The 22,001-nt window shown below is 35.0% G+C and overlaps 1 protein-coding gene across 8 annotated transcripts in view; it reads right to left on the minus strand.

The window, feature by feature from the left end:
* CACNA2D3 (calcium voltage-gated channel auxiliary subunit alpha2delta 3) overlaps positions 1-22,001 on the minus strand; it is a 518,406-nt gene that overhangs the window by 85,083 nt on the left and 411,322 nt on the right. For all 8 annotated transcript variants that reach the window (XM_032193911.1, XM_032193905.1, XM_032193903.1 and 5 more), the window contains 9 exons: positions 16,676-16,747; positions 15,782-15,843; positions 13,860-13,927; positions 11,875-11,920; positions 11,590-11,687; positions 10,674-10,767; positions 9,055-9,150; positions 7,661-7,782; positions 7,010-7,090 (listed from right to left, as the gene is read on the minus strand). In XM_032193911.1, the coding sequence (XP_032049802.1) occupies positions 7,010-7,090; positions 7,661-7,782; positions 9,055-9,150; positions 10,674-10,767; positions 11,590-11,687; positions 11,875-11,920; positions 13,860-13,927; positions 15,782-15,843; positions 16,676-16,747 (739 nt within the window). The remainder of the gene's footprint in view (positions 1-7,009; positions 7,091-7,660; positions 7,783-9,054; positions 9,151-10,673; positions 10,768-11,589; positions 11,688-11,874; positions 11,921-13,859; positions 13,928-15,781; positions 15,844-16,675; positions 16,748-22,001) is intronic.

A 22,001-nucleotide genomic window follows, 5' to 3' on the forward strand; every position in this document is an offset into this window, starting at 1 on the left:
GAAGATGGTTCTCGAACTTATTGAGGCGCACCTGGGGGACAAAAAAGTCATTGGTCCCAGCCAGCATGGGTTTGTGAAGGGTAGATCCTGCCTAACTAACCTGATTTCCTTTTATGATAAGATCACCCGTATGGTGGACCAAGGGAAACCAGCTGATGTGATTTTTTTGGACTTCAGCAAGGCTTTTGACATGGTTTCCCATAGGATCCTACTGGACAAAATGTCTACCATACAGCTAAATAAAAACATCATACGATGGGTGAGCAATTGGCTAACGGGCAGGGCCCAAAGGGTTATGGTAAATGGGGCTGCGTCAGGCTGGCGGGCGGTCACCAGTGGGGTCCCTCAAGGCTCCATTTTAGGGCCGGTACTTTTCAATATTTTTATAAACGATCTGGATGTAGGAATAGAAGGTATTTTGAGCAAGTTTGCTGATGACACCAAACTTGGAGGAGTTGTGGACTCGAATGAGGGTGGAAAGGCCTTGCAGAGGGATCTGGATAGGTTGGAGAGCTGGGCGATCACCAACCGCATGAAGTTCAATAAGAGCAAGTGCCGGGTCCTGCACCTGGGACGGGGAAACCCTGGCTGCATGTACAGGCTGGGCGATGAGATGCTGGAGAGCAGCCTAGAAGAGAGGGATCTGGGGGTCGTGGTAGACAGCAAGTTGAATATGAGCCAGCAGTGTGCCCTGGCAGCCAGGAGGGCCAACCGTGTCCTGGGGTGCATCAAGCACGGCATCGCTAGTAGGTCAAGGGAGGTGATTGTCCAGCTCTACTCTGCGCTGGTGCGGCCTCACCTCGAGTACTGTGTGCAGTTCTGGGCACCACAGTATAAAAAGGACATGAAACTGTTGGAGAGTGTCCAGAGGAGGGCCACGAAGATGGTGAAAGGCCTGGAGGGGAAGACGTACGAAGAACGGCTGAGGTCACTGGGCCTGTTCAGCCTGGAGAAGAGGAGGCTGAGGGGAGACCTCATCACAGTCTACAACATCCTCGTAAGGGGGTGTCGAGAGGCAGGAGACCTTTTCTCCATTAACACCAGTGACAGCACCCGCGGGAACGGGGTTAAGCTGAAGCAGGGGAAATTAAGGCTTGACATCAGGAGGGGGTTCTTCACAGAGAGGGTGGTTGCACACTGGAACAGGCTCCCCAGGGAAGTGGTCACTGCACCGAGCCTGTCTGAATTTAAGAAGAGATTGGACTGTGCACTTAGTCACATGGTCTGAACTTTTGGGTAGACCTATGCGGTGTCAAGAGTTGGACTTGATGATCCTTAAGGGTCCCTTCCAACTCAGGATATTCTATGATTCTATGATTCTATGATCTTATCTGCTGTCTTGTTCTGCAATCAATGTTTTATTTTGCCAGCAGAATTATTTAGGAAAATAAATAAATAAATAAATAAAATTTGATTTCTAGTATATCTCAAGATCAATTCATGTATTTAAGCTCTTCCCACCCATCAAAATTACATAGTACTCAAAAACAAACAAAACCCACCAATATCAAAGCAGAGGTGCAGAAATGAAGAGGAGAATGCTCTGTGGAATTTACTATATATGTGTATACTGTACATGTTGGGATACTCACTTCATTCATCCATCAGTACCCTAGATTCTTTGAGAACAAGTTCTAAGGAAAGCCCAAGAATTACATTAATTAAATTCTCAAGGCAACACTAGCAGAGAAATATAGTAAAGATCCACATTAATTATTCCAAACAATAATTCTGTATGGTAAAATGAATAGAGAACCAACACAAATGAAGGAAAGTGTACGAATTGAGTGTACCATCTAACTTCAGATTTGCTGTTCAGTCAAGGACAAGAGTCAGGATTTTACCACTTGCTCCAAATCATTTTTTAGAGGAGCCTACCTGTCCTCATGCATTACCTACAAATCCTGTTTCCTCAGTCTTGACTCCTAATCTAAGTCTGTCAGTTACTAGGCTAGGCTGTGCAAATATACATTCCAATGAAAATATTAGACTATATACCAATATTAAATTTATGAATACACAGATAATATTCAAAATGAACAAAAAACTCTGGAAAAACATAAACTAGTGGTTTTTCACCAAAGCATGCAAAGCATTTTGAGGGATTTACTAAACACTACCGCTGAATTACTTCTGTGGCTCACAATGTGGAGTAAAGATTAAGTAAACCACTGTCTTGCCTGACAAGGAAAACATCTATTTTAGAACACTTCAAAAATTTGGTTGATAGGTCATTATGAAGACATATTCATTTTACCTTAGGCTGCTAAACTGCTAAAATGAAGTTTCATAGATGGTGCCATAAATTTTACAGACTCTGTATGACAGTGACATTTGCTTGTATGTTTTTAATAATATAGTAATACCGAAGCAATACATATGACAAAAAAGAAAAAAAAAGAAAAAAAAAAAAAAGCAAGCTGTACAGAGATTTAAAATAGATATATTTAACTCTATGCTGTTGTAACAATAACTGACTTAACTATTTGAGAAACTTTTAAAATACCTGCCATTCCTAGAAATATAAGTACTTCACTACTTTGAATTAAATTATTGGAAGTTATTTTTTCAAAGCACATGCTGGATCTGGATCAAAGAGAGATTTGCGTAAGAACTTCATTCTAATTCACTTCAAGAAATCCTAGTGTTTCAAAGTAGCATTTATAATGATTACTAACACACATAAAAGAAGGGCAATGAAGGTTTTTGTTTGTTTGTTTGTTTTTAATATAAGGCAGTTAGTTCCACATACAATGCACACATTTTCCTCCGTGACAGTATAAAACAATCTTGCATACTCAGATAACACTTGTATACCTAGATAACGCAAAGCCTCAGTTACTGGAAAACTCATATATTCACCAATTTTTCTTACAAATTGCCATTCTACAGAGGCTGATTCAAACAGGAAAGATCAAAAAACTGAAGTGTGACCAGCCTCAGAAAGACAGACTTGTATTTTAAATGTAATATGAGATTTTAGGTCTTTCCTTTCTTCAAGGCACTGTTTGAAATGGCTTAAACAGCAGGGTTTTTGGGGTCACTTTCCTGTGGCCAGAGTAGAAGCATTGAAAATAACATGCCATTTTTAACGAATTAGTCCTGAAAGAAGATATGGTAAAGATTTCATCGATCTTATGGATGGGGAAACAGAAAGGAGAACCTAAATCTTCAAAATTCAAGGTCACTCAAAATACCTGAAAGGTTTTAGCCTCTTGTTTGGGGATATATAACATGGAATAATTTAATTTCCGGTTATAACGTATTTTTTTTTCTTAAATGATACTAAAATTAGAACAATGAGGGTGGTAGGTAAGAACAATTGCAAATATTTATCTCCTCTAGGATTTGGAGACAAGAACACTGAATCTGTACAGGGACTGTCTAGAAAAATAATCAGTTCTGAAAAGTTAAATACTGGAAAGGGAAAGGATCCTGGTTTTACATGGGACAAACAGTTTGCAGATATAAAATATAATATTCTATGTTTGAATAATAAGGATTTTTGGTAAAAGCATATAAAAATCAAACTATTGGTGAATAGAAGAGGATTAGTCTGTCTTTTCTTCAGATTCTCTAATACCTCTTATATCTGATTACAAAAGCCTGCTGAAATATATTTTTATATATCAGTGTATCTTTAAATTTAAATAATATATACATAAAGTAACTCTTAGGTATGATCTGCATTTTTAGCAGGCATCAGTAGTATTACTTTAAATGTTATTTCTTTTATTCTTGTAAGCCATATAATGATGTTTTTTTTCCTAAGACATCTCTTACCTGATAAATTCTTTCTATTGGTCTCACAACATTACTCTGTGGCAGAGACCAGGGAGTAATCTAACAGTTACTGTTCCCTTTTGCTATGGCACTTTGTACTATGGAATTTAATGCTATGGCACCATCTACCATGGAATTTAATGCACCTGCCATGCATTTGAAGGATGGCTTCCCCAGAACCTTGTGTGTCACATACCTGTAGAAAGACAAGATGCTATCTAAAAGTATGAATCTAAGTACTTTCCATTTTCTTCTCATCTTTTACTGCTTGGTAGCAGAAAATAATGGCAATGAGAAAACATTTACCCATGTTTAATCATTTTGAAAAGTAACGGTAAGTCTATTCGTTTGAAAGAACTACATACAAGTTATAACTATATCAACATGGTAAAGAATGGCAGAAAGTGACCCTCTGGGGTCTGCAAAGATTCTGAGAGTGGCTGATCTTTAGGCCATCCGTATAAGGAATGCTTAATGCACAGAAAGAAAACAAAAATGTCTACCAAGAAGCTTGCAATAATGTAAAACAGGATTCCCTATGCACTGATTTTTCCCTTGTGTCAAAGCAGGAATTATTGCAGTCTTCAGAACAGCTTCATCAGAAAACAGTACGTCAGGGTAGATTCACAGAGACATGGCAATACTTGAATGCACCTCCCAATCACTCACTGGTCTTTGATAAAAAAATGACTGTAAAGATGGCTTTAAGAACAACACAGATTTCTTTTCTGTTTAGAATTACTCTGAATATAAGAAATTTTCAGGTTACCGGAGAATTTCCATTTCTCTCTAATTTAGCTACACTGCCCTTCCCTTGGTACAGTGTTCCAGTTATATATGCACAGCAATGAGGGCTAGCTTCTTTTCAGACACCACAACACTTTATTGGTAAAGTTTTATTGTTCTTACAATGAGCAAATTCTACAATTTTTAGATCATGTTTAGAATAATAATAATAAAAAAAATTCCATGGGCAGTTTGAAGAAACTGATCGTTATAATGTAAGCTATAGGTGGAATGATAGCAGAGAACACTAAGACAAAAAAATTTAAGCATAAATGTGTTTTCACTGCAAAAAAACATGCTGTCAGTACTATTGTCTCTGTCTCCTGCAAATAAACTGAGCTCTGTAAAAACAGTAATAAATATGCTGCTACCACAAATATATTAAAGCCTTATCTCCTTCTTTCACACTTTCTATAGAAACTTGCATTCATTTAAGCAAAAACTCAAAATCTCAGTTGAAAGAGGCAGGAGGAAATTTCAAAAACAAATTACTTTTTTTTTTTTTACTTTTTTTTCTTTCCCCCAGTAAGGAACTGCATTCTCACAGTGAACTGTCATTTAATAGTTACAGATGGTGAAACAGCAACAGTAACGCTCAACTCCTCTTAGTAACAGTCTGTAGTCTCACTGATATTAGGAATTTTTGCCTATATTAAAAGAGTTGATTCTTCATGCTTCCAATGAGCCACAGCATAGATTTGCATACAAAGTCTGTTATAATTGATCCCTTTCTACAAAAATAGAATCAACCAAAAACTACAAAGAAAACAGGAGTGAAGACTTCGTAATAAGAGTTGGACAGAGTTGGATGCCCGCCATGGGCAGGTATAACTCAGGTTTCCATTTTATAGTAATGCTGTATTTTCTCTTTTCCTGCTTTAAACTCTTGCAGTTATCTGCAATAAACAACATTCTGGCACAGCTTTATTTTTAGTCAAATCCCTTCCAGGAACAGAGTGATTTTACATGAACTGCGTATCCCACACTGATGCTTTCTGTAATCCACTCCTCAGACCAAATAGTGACGAGGAATACTCACTTGACACAAATTAAAATGAGATGTTCTGACCAAAATGTGAACCTTTATATAGGTATTTGAGAACATTATCCATAATCCTACTTTAGTCTCCCAAGTCTGACAAATAAATACTTCAAATTTTGTCCCTTTACCACTCCTCAAATTTCTGCCTCCAAATCCATTTTGCCTAACAGGAACACTGTCAACTTTATAAGAAAACCTAAAATTTGAAGTAGATGCTGGAAACTTTGAAAATTTTGTAATAGAAAAAAATACAAATTTCATGGTACATTTACAATCTCAATTTAAAGAGGACAAGATTAACGCATGTACTTCTTTCTCTCTGAATGGCTGTGACTGACTGATAGTTTCATGCAAAATAGTTTTTCCACTATTTGGTCCAAAGCATGCAAACAGACTAGGGAGAAGGAAAAAAATTTCAAAGCATATTCTTTCAAAATGCTTCATATCCCCAAAAATCTCTAGTTCAGTTACTAAACGTTACAGAAAGAAAAGTAAAAAGCCAGATTAGAGGTTTCTGAATTACCTTGCATATGCTTGCTCTTTCAGGATAGTATTCAGCATATCTTACTGCATTTTAAATCATATTTTAAATATGAGAAGAGTGGAAAATGGGTCTTGTTTCATGTTGTAGCTACCCAATTTTCTATAAAACGGCTTGGTTTCTGGTATAATAAGCCATAAGGCTTCTCTAACTTAATTCCTACTTCAGATTCAGTAACTACTGGTATCTAGAGAAAACTGTTCAGAAGAGCATCCTGAAATTAACTGAGCAATGTCCAACAATTAAAAATCAGGTATTTTAAATTTTAAATCTGTACATTTAATCTCTAATCTGTAGCTGCCAAACTTCACTTTATAGTCTTTAGGTACTTTTATACTCTTAGCTGGTAAACTGAAGATCTTTGCTATCTAATTTATATTCTCTGATAAAATCACACCTCTGATAATCTAGGCAAACTGGTCACTTAATATCATTTGTTACAGAACAGTATTTTTAAACCTGAAGATTGTATGGAATCTTTACACATCAGATAGTCATTTACATCTCCTTTTCCTTAACATAATATATTCCAATTAATGATGATATAGAATCATGTCTTTTAAAAATATTTCACTGATAATGGTTATTATTTCTATTAAATTAAAATCCCTTGCTGACAGAGAGTTTAGATTAATCGATAAATTCATTTAATAAAGGATCAAGATCTTAGGGAGAGGAGTCAGTAAGTGTTCTTTAAGAATTGAACATATACGTCATGAAGTTGATTCTGCATATTTCCATCCTCCTTTTTTCTTGTAAGATTATATTTCTACATTAAGTTCCTGCTAATAGGAAGTGAAGAACATATACTGCTTTGAAAATAACGAACAAAAAATAAAAAAATAAAAAAAATTTACCTGCAACGACTGGGGATTTTCTGTCATCCAAAAGTTGAATAGCTGTACTGGCTGTCACTACATTGCTTTTGTTTGCTGTTTCTGCAAGATGTATTAAGAAAAAAAAAAAAAAAAAAGAAGTAAGATACTGCAGAATAAAGAAATTCAGCTTTCCACCCTCACCCCCTGGTTTGAAATAATTGAGTGAATAATGTGCTCACAAAATGTGTTCATAAGACAGCAAACCTCATAATGTATGTATGCATACAATATACAGGCACTAGCATTTCAAAATTCCCCATCCCAACAAGCTTAAAACACTGACATGGGTAATCACACTCTTGCCTTCTCTGCAAAAAATGGCAACAAAGGTGACAACTGGTAGGGCTTCTCTGTGATGTTGACACTTGGTCTGTTGGACTTGATTACAATACTAGACTGTAAGTTGAACCTAAGCAAATATTCAACAATAATTGTTACACGTCATCTTGGGTGTTCACTTTGAGCCCTATAGAAGATGAACCTGGTCAAGGGACCAGTAAAGAAGCTGCAAATTTCAATGTATGTATTAACACTTCAGATTAACTACAGAGCCTACTCCATATTGACATACTTAGTATCTTTTCAGTATCATATATGGCTCAGAATGTAGAGTGTGACAAAATTATAGACCTGTACTAAATGGGATTGAATAGACAAAGCTCCCAGGTATTTGCTCAGCAGCTCTTCTGTACCAGAGTGGAAAATGATCAGCATTAAAAATGTTCTCCTTGTCTTCAGCTGTCAGGAAATCTCTTGAGAAAGAAGAGAGAAAGAAAATACTTGTTTGTGGCATGCCGCACAGTAGTATCTATCTTCAAAAGACAAGAAAAAACAAAACTAATTCTTTCAGAAAAGAAAATGGTTTGGGACATTTTTCTAATACCATTCATACAACAAAAGGTTAACTTTAGCACCTAATAATTATTTGAGGTAGACTTGCAATTGCTTTTGTATTGAAGGATGGAAAAAATAGTAAACTAAGTACCACTAAATACATTTGTACAGATATAAAATAAAAATGTTTAATCTAAATTCTCTCTCAGAAGAATGCAAGAACAGTGAATTGTGCAATGTGAAAAAGGCAATGAAGGTTTGGTAATTTGTTGCCAGTGACCTAGGTTTTTAAGAAAAAAAAAGTAATTAATATCCTACTTTACAAAGAATATATAAGGGAGGTAGTGGACAACTACATACTTCATTCTTCAATGATCTCATGGAATACTGACAAAAGAAAGTTCCTATGGGGAAAAACAGCAAGTACAGTCTCAATGCCATTGTTCTAGTTTACTGTCTAGAGGTAAGAAATTGTAGTACTATTGATCTTACCTGTCAGGCTACTCACATTGAAGCAATATTTTCTGGTCATATAAACATCATACAATTTATATTCAATAAACAAATTATCATAAACATCAAGTACAGATTTTCTTTTACATACATAATGCATATAGATTTGCCTGACACTATCAAGCTGCTGCCTGGTAAAGGCATTATTTTTCAGACCTGATTTTATAGCTCTCTGTTCTAAGAAACCTCTACCTTCACCGCATCAGATCTTCAAGGAAGCAAGAAAGGAAAGTTTTGAATTATGAGATCTCTTGATTATCCTTCCTGTGGATCCTAGTTCACATCTGTCACTCAGATTTCAAAAGCAAAAAAATTTTGCAAAACAGTAACATAAAAACCCTGAAATATTTGTTTTTAAATGAAATATTTTAAAAAATGAAAAAACCCTTGGCATCTGCAGATGTAGCATATCCTGAACTCTCCTCTGAATCTCCTCTGAAGAATAAAGATGTGAAGCTAACTCCAGAAAAGTGGAGGGAAAAGTAAATGTATAGGATACAGGTATACAATAGCTCATTGTTCCCATTGAAGAAAGAATTTAAAGGATCCTATTATCTTTCTAATTTGTTCTATGTATTTCAGCGCACCAGAGCAAAACCCTGGAAGAGACAGTAGATATGCTTCCTAAAATAAACATTTTTTTACACATTGTTGCCAAGCATAGCTTTGTTACTTACTGATTAGTAAGCTGTTCTGGACCCACAAACAGGTTGATACGAGATAGTCCAGTCCGTGTTCCAAGGAAGGCAACTTCCACTCCCTTGTCAGAATTTCTGAAATAAAGCAGAACACAAACAAAGATAATGTTTCCAGGCAGTAAACAGATAAAGCTATGTTACCAGTCACAGAAGATACAAGTGTACACATTTTTTAGAAAGATAGTTTTAAAATGGTTTTTTGTTTGTTTGTTTGTTTTACTTTGAAGTCAAATGTGCTTTGGCAAACATACGATGTGGAAATGCTATTTAGACCAAGAGCAACTGAAAAGTAAAAGAAGGTAAATTTGGCAAGATCTGGGGGATGGGATGACACGGAAGCCAGAATAAAAAAGGGTCAGCATAGGTACATAACAACCATTTGATAGCCACTGGCACCAAGTGACTGAAGACGAGCACGAAATCCAGACAGTTCCCTTTCTATTCAACATCTCTATGGTACATCTACACTTCAAGTTTTAGGTGTGTGATTTGCCTCTAGACCTTAGGAAAAAATGTGGCAGGTAGGTCAGGCTGAACCCTGTTGCTCCATCACTAGCTACAGTACCAAGGTAGCTGCTTTAAAGAAACTACTTGTTAGGGCAACAAGAGCTTCAGATATATTATCACAAAGTGTCCTGTCTAATTAGCATAAATCAGAATATAAAAGGGGATCAAATGTCTCCACAGCTGTCTTCCTTGTGTTTACTGGATCTGTTGTTATTTCACTGTGTAGGAGGATTCCTAGAAACTTTATGCTTCTATATAAATTGATTGGTGCCTAGAGTATATGAGCATGCAAAAATTTTCAATCTTTATCTTCTGAGACGACACTGGATAATCCTTAGCTCTATGAAATAGATCTCACTGCATCTGATTTTACTCATTTAGTATGTTTTTTAGACACTATTATTTTTCATGTAACTTTAAAAACATATATAGATTTTGTTAAATTTGAATATCATCAGGATAACTCCCAGAATTGCCTTTCAGCAATAGTATCTCATGCAAACTACTAATCTTAACATGTTTTCTCTAATGAATATAACATCTTGTTGCTTAACACTTAGCTCTGGAAAACTAAAAAAAAAAAATAAAAAAAATAAAAAAGAGGATTACAGAAATGATTTGTTTTACCAGGGCAATTTTTTCTGTATATAATTTGTTTCAAGATAAATTAGCAGTTCCATAAACAATTTTTGTAAATTATACATTAAATTCCTCAATTATTCTAAACAGTTTGTTAGAAAGTCACAACTGTGTGCTGTGGTTAGTATACAATTACATTAGTTATACTGTAAAATTTGAGTAACCTTAAAACTAATCATCATGATGTACATACTATAAAATAAACACGTAATACTGAATCAAAATTAGTGCTAGTTAGAGTGAAATGGTTAATATATTTTTTCCATGCATTTTAATGCAGTTGAAAAATTAAAACTCTTAGGCAAATAATCAGAAAGGGACTAGAAAACTGATGCAAACAAATCTTGCTAATCTGACAAAGCATCAGAATTTGTAAGGTATTTCATCAGTTCTTCAATATAACTATTAAAAAGATACCCATAATTATAATAACTGATACAAAGGTTACTTACTCCGATTTATTTAATGCTAGACTGGTCCAATAAGCTTCAATTGGTGCACTCACCACTGCATCAAACAGAACTTCCTGGATCAATTCTTTGTCACCTATTACATTATAGTAAAATCAGTAAACATGTGCATATGGATCTTTTTTTGTTGTTGTTTGTTTGTTTGTTTTTACTGGTTAGGTAACTAGATTTTTGTTTTTACGCTAAACTCTATTTTGTCTGTGATGTACATTCAAACCTTTTGCAGTATTAAGCATTTACTATATTACATGGTGTTTCATTACAAGGTAGTTTATATATATATATAGTTTCATTACAAACAACGATTTTTGGCTAGAAAACACAAAAATGCATTTTCCAATTCATGTAACCCTTTCCCGTATATATCTCATGCTCGCATTTGCACACAAAATAAGGCTAAAACAATTATGCCTACTGAGTCACACTAGCTCTGTTTCTGCAAACATCTTGGAGAAAATATACACTTATCCATGTGCTTTTTTCATGCAGCTTTTCAGTTCAGAAATGCTAATTTTATATATATTCTCCCTAAAACACTCAGGAAATAGCTGGTATATTCTTCAGAAGAGTCAATCAAGGCTTGATTCAGACCAATCCTGTTTGATTTATGAAACCAGATGGAATGATAACGTTGCATAACTACACCATCTGAGCAGAACCTTGAATATTTGGTTCAGGCATATTGTTTACTGTAAAAATCAGAAAGCATTGATATTTTTATTGATACTCTGGAAAAAAGTTCAAAAGCAAACGAAATAGCAAAGTGATATTAGCCATGCAAGCCAATCTCAAGTTATCAATAGTTAAACTACATAGCTTTCTATTTTGTAGAAGGTGCAGTATAACAGTTTTTAGCTACGATAATGTCTACTACATATATATTTAACAAAATACTTGCATTGGAGCAATGGCTCTTTTCCTGTGAGGTATCTTTTAATCGCTTCTAACTGAGTCATTTGACGGTGTTCAGGATGCAAGTCAGTGTTGCAATAGGACCTGAGAACATGTTGTCAAAACATTAAAATGTTAGTATATATAAGCACGACCTTTGTTTTTGAACATAAAGAATTGGTTTTAGAACCAATTCAGAACCTTTGTCTTTGAACATAAAGAACTGGTTTTCAAACAATATGAAACCAAGAAGAGTAACAGACACCAATTTCATGCTTTGTTTAAGGCTTACCATTCATCTGCTAAAGATACATCAGGGTGTTCTAAATCATGTAAACCTGTAACAGGAATAATAATGGTTTATTTAGGGAGCAGTCTGTGTAACAGATGGTTATTAACATACACTCCATAACATAAACCCTTCCCTTCTTGGAAAGTGCATTATTACCACAATATAATAAATCATAGTAAACTATGTTCAAATACACTTCAGGGTCTAACAAACTGGCAAAAGCCAACTAAATCAGATCTAAAAATGAAAAGGAAGGAAAAGTTTTGGGGTTTTTATTCCTGATATTTTTTAACTCATACAAATTGCTCACATGATATATTTGAAGTTTAGAAGAAAACCTAAGCAAAGAGAAATGCACAATGGCTAAAACCCCTCTTATTCATACTCCCTTGTTCTATGTGGCTAGTAAAGTTCTTTATGCTAAACCACATATTTCTCTTTTCACAGAAAAAGAGAAATATGTGGTTTAGCATAAATTATTTATTTCTGTCTTTTAAAAAATATTTCATTAAAAAAACAACTCCTCCCGAAAACGAAGCACACAACCCATGAACACAAACTGCAATTTACTGGATTGTTCAGAATAGGTTTATTGTTCTAACAATAATTCAGAATAGGTTTATTGTTCTAACACGTCATGTAGATGCTTGTAAATAAGAACTAAATCATTAATTATATAGCACAATAAAAATGTACTTTGACAATTTTCAAAACTTTTAAAGCATGTATCAATAGACAATAAGCAAACAGGGTTCAGAAGGCAGGCTCTGGATTTAACCCCCAGAGTACGTACTATGTAAAGACAGACCCATGATGGTTAAGGAAAACAGGAAAGTCAAAACTAGAACCACAATTATCATCCTTAGAGAGGACAATAATGTGTCAGTGACAGAGGAACAGTGAAGGAAACAGTGGGAGAAAATGTTATGGCTACATCAACTTCTTTGGTGATGCATCCAGGAGGAAATATCAGACTGGCTGGTAGAAATACATGGCTAGATTAAAGAAAATAGATAGGAGATGTTGGGAACAATTTGGAGAGTAAGATCCAAGAATTCTGCTGTCCTCTTGTTCTACCTAGAAATTTATTTTTTATTCAACTGCTTCATAAAATATAAAGCATTTATTTTTACATTTCTGCCATGAATAGAAATGTATTTTTGTTGCAAGCATACAGCTGAAGAATGAAGACCTAAAAAAATAAAATCATCAATGAAACAAGAAAGAGAATTGGAAACAGAGACCAACATAGACTTAACCATAATATCAGAAAATATTCCTCTCTTGAACAACTTTTTCTCTGCAATTCCTAAAACTTCATCACCTCACAGCGTACAGCTCCTCCACTGCCTACATACACCATGCACAGACTGAAGCCAGCTAGCAGCTCCTGCAGACCCCTTTTGCCTAATCACTTTTGCAAAATGCCTCTGTTCTCTCTTCATCTTCAGGACCCTTAGATTTCGGTCTTGTTGCCAAACAACTTTATTACCATCCAACAGTTGACTCCTCCACACATTTTATTTGCAGACTTACACCCTCACCCAAAAAACAAAAACAAACAAACAAAAAAAAACATAAAGCAAGAAGGGCCTTTCCCCTCATTACTTTTACTATGATGAGGTAGTTTTAGCTCTGAAATGTTTAAAAATGTGTAGCGTGTGAGCAAAAAAGCCATAGCTATTACAGTGCTCTCAGTGGTTACTTCATTCAGAAAATATCACAAATAATTAACATTAGACTATAAGTGGTTTTCTGGAACATTGAGAGAGGAGGACAGAAGATGATGCTCATCTAAAGAAAACTCGCAGTCAGACTATGCTTACTATAAATGAGGAAAAAATCCCATGAAGTAGAAGATCTAAAAAATAAAATAAAATCTAATTTCCTTATGGAATCTGCAGAGAAACATACAAGCTTTAGCTGTACCACATCAACAATTAAACTACTGTGTCAGGAATGTGACAAGGTAGAGAGTATCTTACCTTCTTCTACAGTTACATTCCCTCTGAAGAAGTATTTTCCATGTCCTCTAGAGAGAGCCACACCTAAACTGTGCAGAGAAATAAAGCAGACCTTGAAATCTGTGACACAATAAAAGACATTCAGAGATATTTTCATTTCTAACACTTTTAGCCAGTGTACTCCAATTAACTTCAAAACTGTTTCCAAGTCCTCACTGACCATATTTATTGTTCAACTAGGTGTTTCAATGCTGATTCAGTTTTGATGTTCCTGCAACAATTGGCTGTATTTATGTTTGTTTAGAGGTGCAGTAAATCATTATTCTCTAGCAAACTAATAAATGAGCCCCTCTAAGCTCACTGCTGTTCACCCAGCATGACATTTCTTCATCTGAGCCTCAAATATGCCCACGGTCTTACAACGATGACAATTTTTTGTAAATCAGACTGAGATGTTGAGAAACTACATAGAAGTGAGAATCAATGGAGCTACTGAGAGGAAAAGATGTCAGATGCAGCAACAGCAGCATGATTCCTCTCAGACCTTTCCTGCTACTCATATTTTTTTCTAGTTCAACATTTTTGCATTGACTTTAGCTTCATAAACTTCCACAGTTAAGTGCCTTATTTTGCATTGGTTTTCAGTCTACCATTTAGACTATTCAAATTTAATGAACTGGCTGAGGGATCCATGACTCTTCCTATTGAATACATACACAGAATACCTTTTGGCATTCATTCATCCAAGGTTAGTAACCTGCCAGTAATCAGTATGACTGAAAATACATGGGCTGATACTTTAAGTACACATAGAGGCACCAAGTCCAAGAGCACACATGCTGCAATCAAAAGCTCAATCTGGAAACCGGCTGAAAGTAAACATCTTTGACATTACAGTGTATATTTTCATAATTGCTGCCCTGCTGTCTTCCTGAAGCTATACACTCATCCCATCTAAACTACATACAGACCATGCTGAAAAAGGCAGTTCTCCTATATTTCTGTCCTAAGGATCAGAAGTCACACTGCATGCACATATGTAGCCCAACATCTGTTTCCTAAATGGGGTAAGAATGACATTGCCACAAAAATTACACTGAGTTTTACCACCCATGTGTGGATTTTAACAAGAATAAACACATGCATCAGAGATGAGAGAAATGTGCCTATATTTTCTCTATGTAAAAATAAAGCTCAAGTTTTGTGAAGAGGTTCCATTGAAGAAAATTTCAGTTGAGTATTACAACAACCTTATGCTTTAAGCATAAGGTACAGTTAATATAATTTTATTAATGGATTATTTCTAACTCAAATATAAGCATTTGTAAATGCTTATATTTGTAAATATATAAATATATTTATATAATAATATAATATATTTTGTATATTTATATAATAATATAATATATTTTGTAAAAAGACTTCTTGTCTTTTTTGGTTTTGCTAAAATGCATGCCAAAATAACATGGCTGACTTGCTCAGTTTCAGCTACACAAATACACTCTAGGTAGTTCAGAGAAAGAAAATATCCAAACCTCAAATTGGAAATGAAATACTATCTCATTTTACATTACATTTTGTTGTGGAAAAAATCAAAATGGGGCTCAATATGTAATTACTTAAATGGATTATAGTATTTATAGCTCTCTAAGTACTTGCAAAAGCCTTTCATTCAATGTAAACCTCAACTGAATATTTTTTTTAATGAAATGTAAGCCATGACAAACATGGCAAATTTGTCTGTGTGAGCTTGCACAAACTTTCCATCCCTGGAAAAGTTGAAAGTAATGCTGGTAAACTTCTTTTCCTAGCTATTTTCAGCATTGTCCAGGGATATTTTATTGTCACTTTTTGCTGATAAGTTTTTAATGAGTTCACAAGTTCTGTACAAATGCAAGTCCAATGAGTCTGATGAAATGGCAATTTATTACGGTCAGCTCTACCTGAATGGAGTACCCTTGATGTCTGTATAATAGTAGTCATTTGTCATCACCAATACCCGTTTCTAGATTCAGAACAAGAAAGTCAGAAGGGGAGGGGGAAAACAGTTAGTTTGCTATAAGAAATGTACAAAAGATTGTGTTTAGTCAGTGATAAAAATTATAAGCAACGTATACATTCAGTGTCGTGGTTTAACCCGACCGGCAGCTAAACACCACGCAGCCGTTCGCTCACCCTCCCCCCTCCCTCTCTGGGACGGGGGAGAGAAATGGAAAGTGAAGCCCGTGAGTTGAGATAAAGACAGTTTAATAAGACAGGAAAAAAAAATAACAAAAATAATAATAACAATAATAATAATGATGATACAATGGTGATAATACGAAAGTAATAATAGTATGTACAAACAAGTGATGCACAATGCAATTGCTCACCACCCGCTGACCGATGCCCAGCCTAACCCCGAGCAGTCCGGCCCCCTCCCCCCGGCTAGCCACCCCTATATATTGTTTAGCATGACGTCAGATGGTATGGAATACCCCTTTGGCTAGTTTGGGTCACCTGTCCTGGGTCTGTCCCCTCCCAGCTCTTACTGCACCCCCCAGCCTGCCCGTTGGCAGGACAGAGCAAAGGCTGAGATGTCCTTGGCTTAGTATAAGCACTGCTCTGCAACAATTAAAGCATCGGGGTGTTATCAGCACTCTTCTCATTCTAAGCCAAAACACAGCATTCCACCAGCTACTAGGAAGAAAATTAATTCTGTGCTAACTGAAACCAGGACATTCAGTGAGTGAAAAAATATACCACAGTGAATCATATTTATGGTAATCAATCTTAAGACTTGTAAAAAAAAGAAAAGAAACTGCTTGCTTTTTACTCAGTTGGAAAAGTATTTATACCCCTTTGTCCACTGTCTTTTTGACTTCCATGGAGAACTTCCCTGTTTTCCGATTCACCATTGCATTTCGGAGCTGAAATGAAGAAAATGTGTGTCAAATCCTTTATCTGCATTTTCTGTAATTCTTTGAGCTTCTTGTTACATTCATTTGGCATAAGTAGTACTGTCTCTTCAGTTTTCATAGTTCTGCTGCATACTGAACAAACCCCTTAAAGATTTCATGATAGTCTGTAAAGGCCAAGACTCCTGCCACAAAACTTTAGGAAAGTTGCTGAGGTATATAAAGCAGGAGCTCTCAGCATCCTTCATAGCAAAATAACTCTTCATGTAGTAATCTGAATCTTATGTGGGAAAGACAGTGTAACTGACAACCCAACTGTTATACAGTTTCTACATAGGAAGGTTAAAGACTGGGTTCCCATCTGGATTTGGTGTCTCAAGTTAGACCAGGGCTCATTTTTTAAATACATCACAATCTTACATACAGTAACAAAGCAAAAAAGAGAAAACCCCATTTACGTCACAATTCATTCTGCTTCAGCTTGATCCTCTAACATTGGGCTGCATCCCAAACTACCCCAAGAAACTACATCCTAACTGCATCAAAAATTAGAACCAGCAAAAGCATGACAGGCCATTTGATCGGTAACCTGTTACAATGGGAACACACAGCTACAGTGCTCTGTGATTCACTCTGGTGGTCCACTGGTGTCTGGGCACCCTTTGCAAGCACTGAGTTTTATCTCTGTAACAGGAGCCCTAAGGCAGTCACAGCTCTAAGAATTGGCCTGGACCTGTCCTTCTCAAAGAAGTACAAAAGAATTTTTAACACCCCCTCCAAATTATGTTTCATTACTATATAAACCAACCAACCAACCAAACAAACAAACAAACAAAAAAAAAAACACTTTTAAAGAGAGGAAACTGAAAGCTGCTAGGGAAAATAGAAAATAAATTTTAAAAGGTTTATACACAGGGATTTACCTCCCACTCTTCAGGTTAAATCTGTTTCTTTATGGATTGCCAGAAATGGTGCAGTCCCCTGTGATTCTGAAAAGACTCCTTCCTAAACTGAGGCCTGAAAGGCTTATCCCTGGGCCCTTCAGTAACTTTATCTCAGCTTCTGCATGAGTTGAAGGCTCCCAGATCTGTGCTGCAAATCCCCTAGACATCAACTGTAAAACGCCATTCCTTAGCACACCTGTTTGCTCCCTAAGAAAGCAGAACCTTCCTCCAAAAGGATGCCAGCTGGCACAGCCTCTCCTTTAGGGGAACATGCCATGATTGCCCTACACCATGAGGTGCACTAGCAAGGAGCACAGTCTACCCTGCCACAGCTGGTCTGAACACGGGGGCTCTGGGCTGAAATTGAGATATGACAAGACCTGTTTTCTCAGAAATCCTCAGTGTTAGTATTTTGAATTTGTCCATCAATTATTTCAGGACTTTAGGGGAGAAATGAGAAAGTCACTGCTAAGCAGTTATACCATCAAGATATGGAAGTATTCTATTTAAATTCAGTTAGATTTAGGTGTGGTAGAAGCAACTTCTTTTGCTTGTATTTTTAATTAATGGCCCAGTACAGAAAGTTTAAGTTGGTTGTTTCAGGATATCTTCAATTACAAAGTGAAATTACTGTATTTGTCCATCTTCTTGTGGTTAGAAGCATCTATAAATCTTTCACAACAGTAATTATCATTACAATAGAAACCCTCCAGTACTGCTAATTAATTCATACTCCCTCCTCAGGGATATTGAAAATGTAGAAAAATGTAAATGAAACAAGCATTTTTGTCTCTCTTCTATTGCTTATCAATCCAAACAGAACTTATTCTTAAGAACAGATTTCTTGAAGAATAAGTATCTCCTTTTCTTCTGAACCTCATGCCAGACTTAGCAATTCCATCAGATTTTAATAAAAATTTGTGAAGACAGTCATATCAATGCACACTGTAGGCTTTTTGAAGCAAAAAAAGAGTATGAAGCAAAAAGAGCATGCCCAAAATTGCCAGTGAAATATCTGGTTTTATTTTCATGACAAAGTTGAACATGGCTGACCTATCAAAAATTGCAAACTTTGCAGCTCTTTAAATTTAATTCTGGGGCATCTACATTTGAATTAACAACCTTACTCTTCTGTCAGGGAGTGTAAGAGGATAATTTTTAACTGGAGGCATGTATAAAATAAAGCATATATTTTATTTTTTTTTTTTTTTTTTTTTTTTTAACAATACATAATAGGCATTTCTGGAAATGTTTTCCCATTTTAAGTTTTGTGGTTTTGGACTTGCGGAGCTGGTCTTAATTAACCATCTACTTTCTAACATTTACAGAACAGTTCCATTTATCTTTAACATGGTTTTCATTTTTCTCCTACTGGTGCCTGTAGTTGTCTGAGACCCATTCCTCCCACAAGCCTCAGGCAAGTCATAGATTTACTAAAAGGGCCTCCAAACTCTCAGTAGTGTTTAAGATCAAGTCTGCATGTGGGATTTAGAGTTTTACTTTTTTTTCTTTCTTTCTTTCTTTTTTTTTTTTTTTGTTTTTTGCTTGCTGCGATTACATTTCTTGGCTTTGTAATCTGGTTTCTCAGCTCTTCTGCAGTTTCATCTTCCTTCTCAAATGCATAAAATAAGTACTATCTTCAAGCCTCAAAATAGTCATTCATGGTCTTTAAAAAAACAAAACAAAACAAAACAAAACAAAACTTTATTCAGCTAGAAATTATAGTAAAAGAATTTTAAGATGTGAGTTAATGAGAAAAAGGTTTCTATCCAAATTGAAACTTCTTGTCCTTCAGTAATGCATATTTCCAAACTTTACTGTAAGACACTTTTTCCCCTATTAAAAAAAAAAAAAAAGCACTAAAATAACACTAAAGCTAGTGCTAAGCTTTCTATTCCTAATAAAATACAGTAGCAGCAACATGGCAGGTACTGTAACCTGGGAAATGAAGTGATTAATATATATCTGCACTAATTCTATTTCAAGGTGAAAAAAAATTCTAAGCTTAGTTCTGCCAGATTTTCCTTATTGAATCACTGGAGTAAAACTATTTCTTCACATCTTTAGAGTGATATGTATTGTTACTTTCAACTAAATGTTTTCCAATCAATTGCTAACAAGCCAGTTTCACTGCTATATGAGATCATTCTATATTCTTGGAAAATTTTGTAACCATTAAATTAACATGGTAAAAAGTGAGAAACTATCTTCAGCTTCCACATAAGTGTTTCATGGGAGAAGAATATACCAGTAGCAATGTAATTTACTTAAAGCAGCCCTATGAATACATTAATTCTTTCCCTCTACAGTTGAATAAACAATGCTTTACTACTAAACCTCAGAAAAAATCAAGAACATCAACTCCAAAGCCTTAGGTGAAACAGAGCCACTTGTAACTCTCAAGTCAATATTTCACAACATATAAAGTCTCCAAAACAATTTTTACCATTTTCACACAAAATTAACAGTATCAGGGAAGTGCCTATTTAAACGATTAACAAAAATAACACAAGCTTTTTGGACACTTATTTGGATCGTCACATCAGAAAAGTTGCATAAAAAGACAGATTTCAGTACAGTAACGTACAAAACCTCCTTCAAGTTCCAATCCCCTTCTAGATCTAATGCTAATAAGATTAGCAACTCTTTAGTGCCAAAAATCCTTTCTTTCAAAGACCCTTCTCTTTTTTTTTTTTTTTTCTGCTTTTAGTATTTCTGACTATATGCCTCTTTGAAGGTCTTATTAACTTGGTATAAATATCCAACTTTTATAATACTTCACAAACAGGAAGAACTTGTAATGATACCAGGCTCACTTTTAAAAATACCTGAAAAAATATGATTTAATGTCAGTTTTTTTCCCTTATTTCAATATTTAAATGTCCAAACATATATGGCATTCTTAAATTATGACAACCTTCTGAACATTAATAACTTTTTCTACAATATTCAACATGTTGATTTTTCATAAAACTGTGGGTTGCTAACCATCAAACAGCAAATGAGTATGCTATTACCAAACCTACCTACTGGGGGGATTATTTATCAGAGAATATGTGCTTATTCAGATATACACTAATGAATTACAAACATTTACATGAATTATGACACATTTGTACTACATATCAGTATTGAAAATTGTGTTTATTATTGCTCCAAAGCTGTAATAGCACATCTATTTTCTGTTATGTATTAAGTATTTCTCAAACTTATTGTATGATTTGCAGGTAGGTTTTTTTTTGTTTTTTTTTTTTACTATTACAGAGTGGGCAGTGGATTTGGATCTTTTCTACTAATGCAACACTCAATTTAGTTTGTTTGTAATGCAGATTAACATTTTTCATATTCAAAATATGAAATAATTGGGCAGACTTTGTTTCTGTTATAATTAAGAAATACAAACATTTTTTAATTTTATTTTTTAAATGAGTAGGAAAGAGATAAATTTTGTGTATGTATCTTCATCAAAATGTGAAATAAAACTTTTTGCAACTTCTGGATTGGAAAAACTCAAATTTTGCTAAAATTTTCAAAACATCACACAGACCTTAGGGTTCTCAAGGAAAATACTTAGGATCTGATGAATTTGGATTTTTTGCTTTCATGTATATTCAGATAGAACACAATCACAAATAAAATCTAATTTTCAATGACAAAGAAATGGTTCAATGTCGCATTAAGCAAACTACTGAATTTCTATTAATAGATGATTAAATATGAGTGATTGAAACTGTAAAAATTAAGCAGATAAAGTATTGAAAGAAATAAAAGGGAATAAAAAAGAAAAACAAGAAGAAAAATTAATGAAGGTTTAAAAGCTGTATTAAACTACAACAATAACATTTGAGAGAAGAACATTTAAAAGGTCATTTTAAGAGGAACTGATTGTGTAATATACCATCAAAGATAAGAGAAAAGATAAGCTATAAAGTCAACCTGATTGCCAAGATTATTTGGATCCTCACATCAGAGAAGCTGCATAAAAAGACAGATTTCAGTACAGTAACATACAAAACTTCCTTCAAGTTCCAATCCCCTTCTAGATCTAATGCTAATAAGATTAGCAACTCTTTAGTGCCAGGCTACAGAACATGGCAAATCTACTGAGGAAGTCCTAAGTAATGTGTACATAGAAAAACATGCAAAAATAGAGAAGAAATACTCCAACACAAAAGTTTAAACGAGGAGGTAAGATGGTCTCCTAGGAGACGACAGGGACAATCTATCACCTGTTAAAACAGCCATTACTAAAAACATAAATGAGCTGTTTCACTATTCACAAAGGGAGCGGGAAGAGGGAGGAAAGGTAGATAATTTTTTCA

This window comes from Aythya fuligula, chromosome 10, assembly GCF_009819795.1.
Source record: "Aythya fuligula isolate bAytFul2 chromosome 10, bAytFul2.pri, whole genome shotgun sequence".
Classification (NCBI taxonomy): domain Eukaryota; kingdom Metazoa; phylum Chordata; class Aves; order Anseriformes; family Anatidae; genus Aythya; species Aythya fuligula.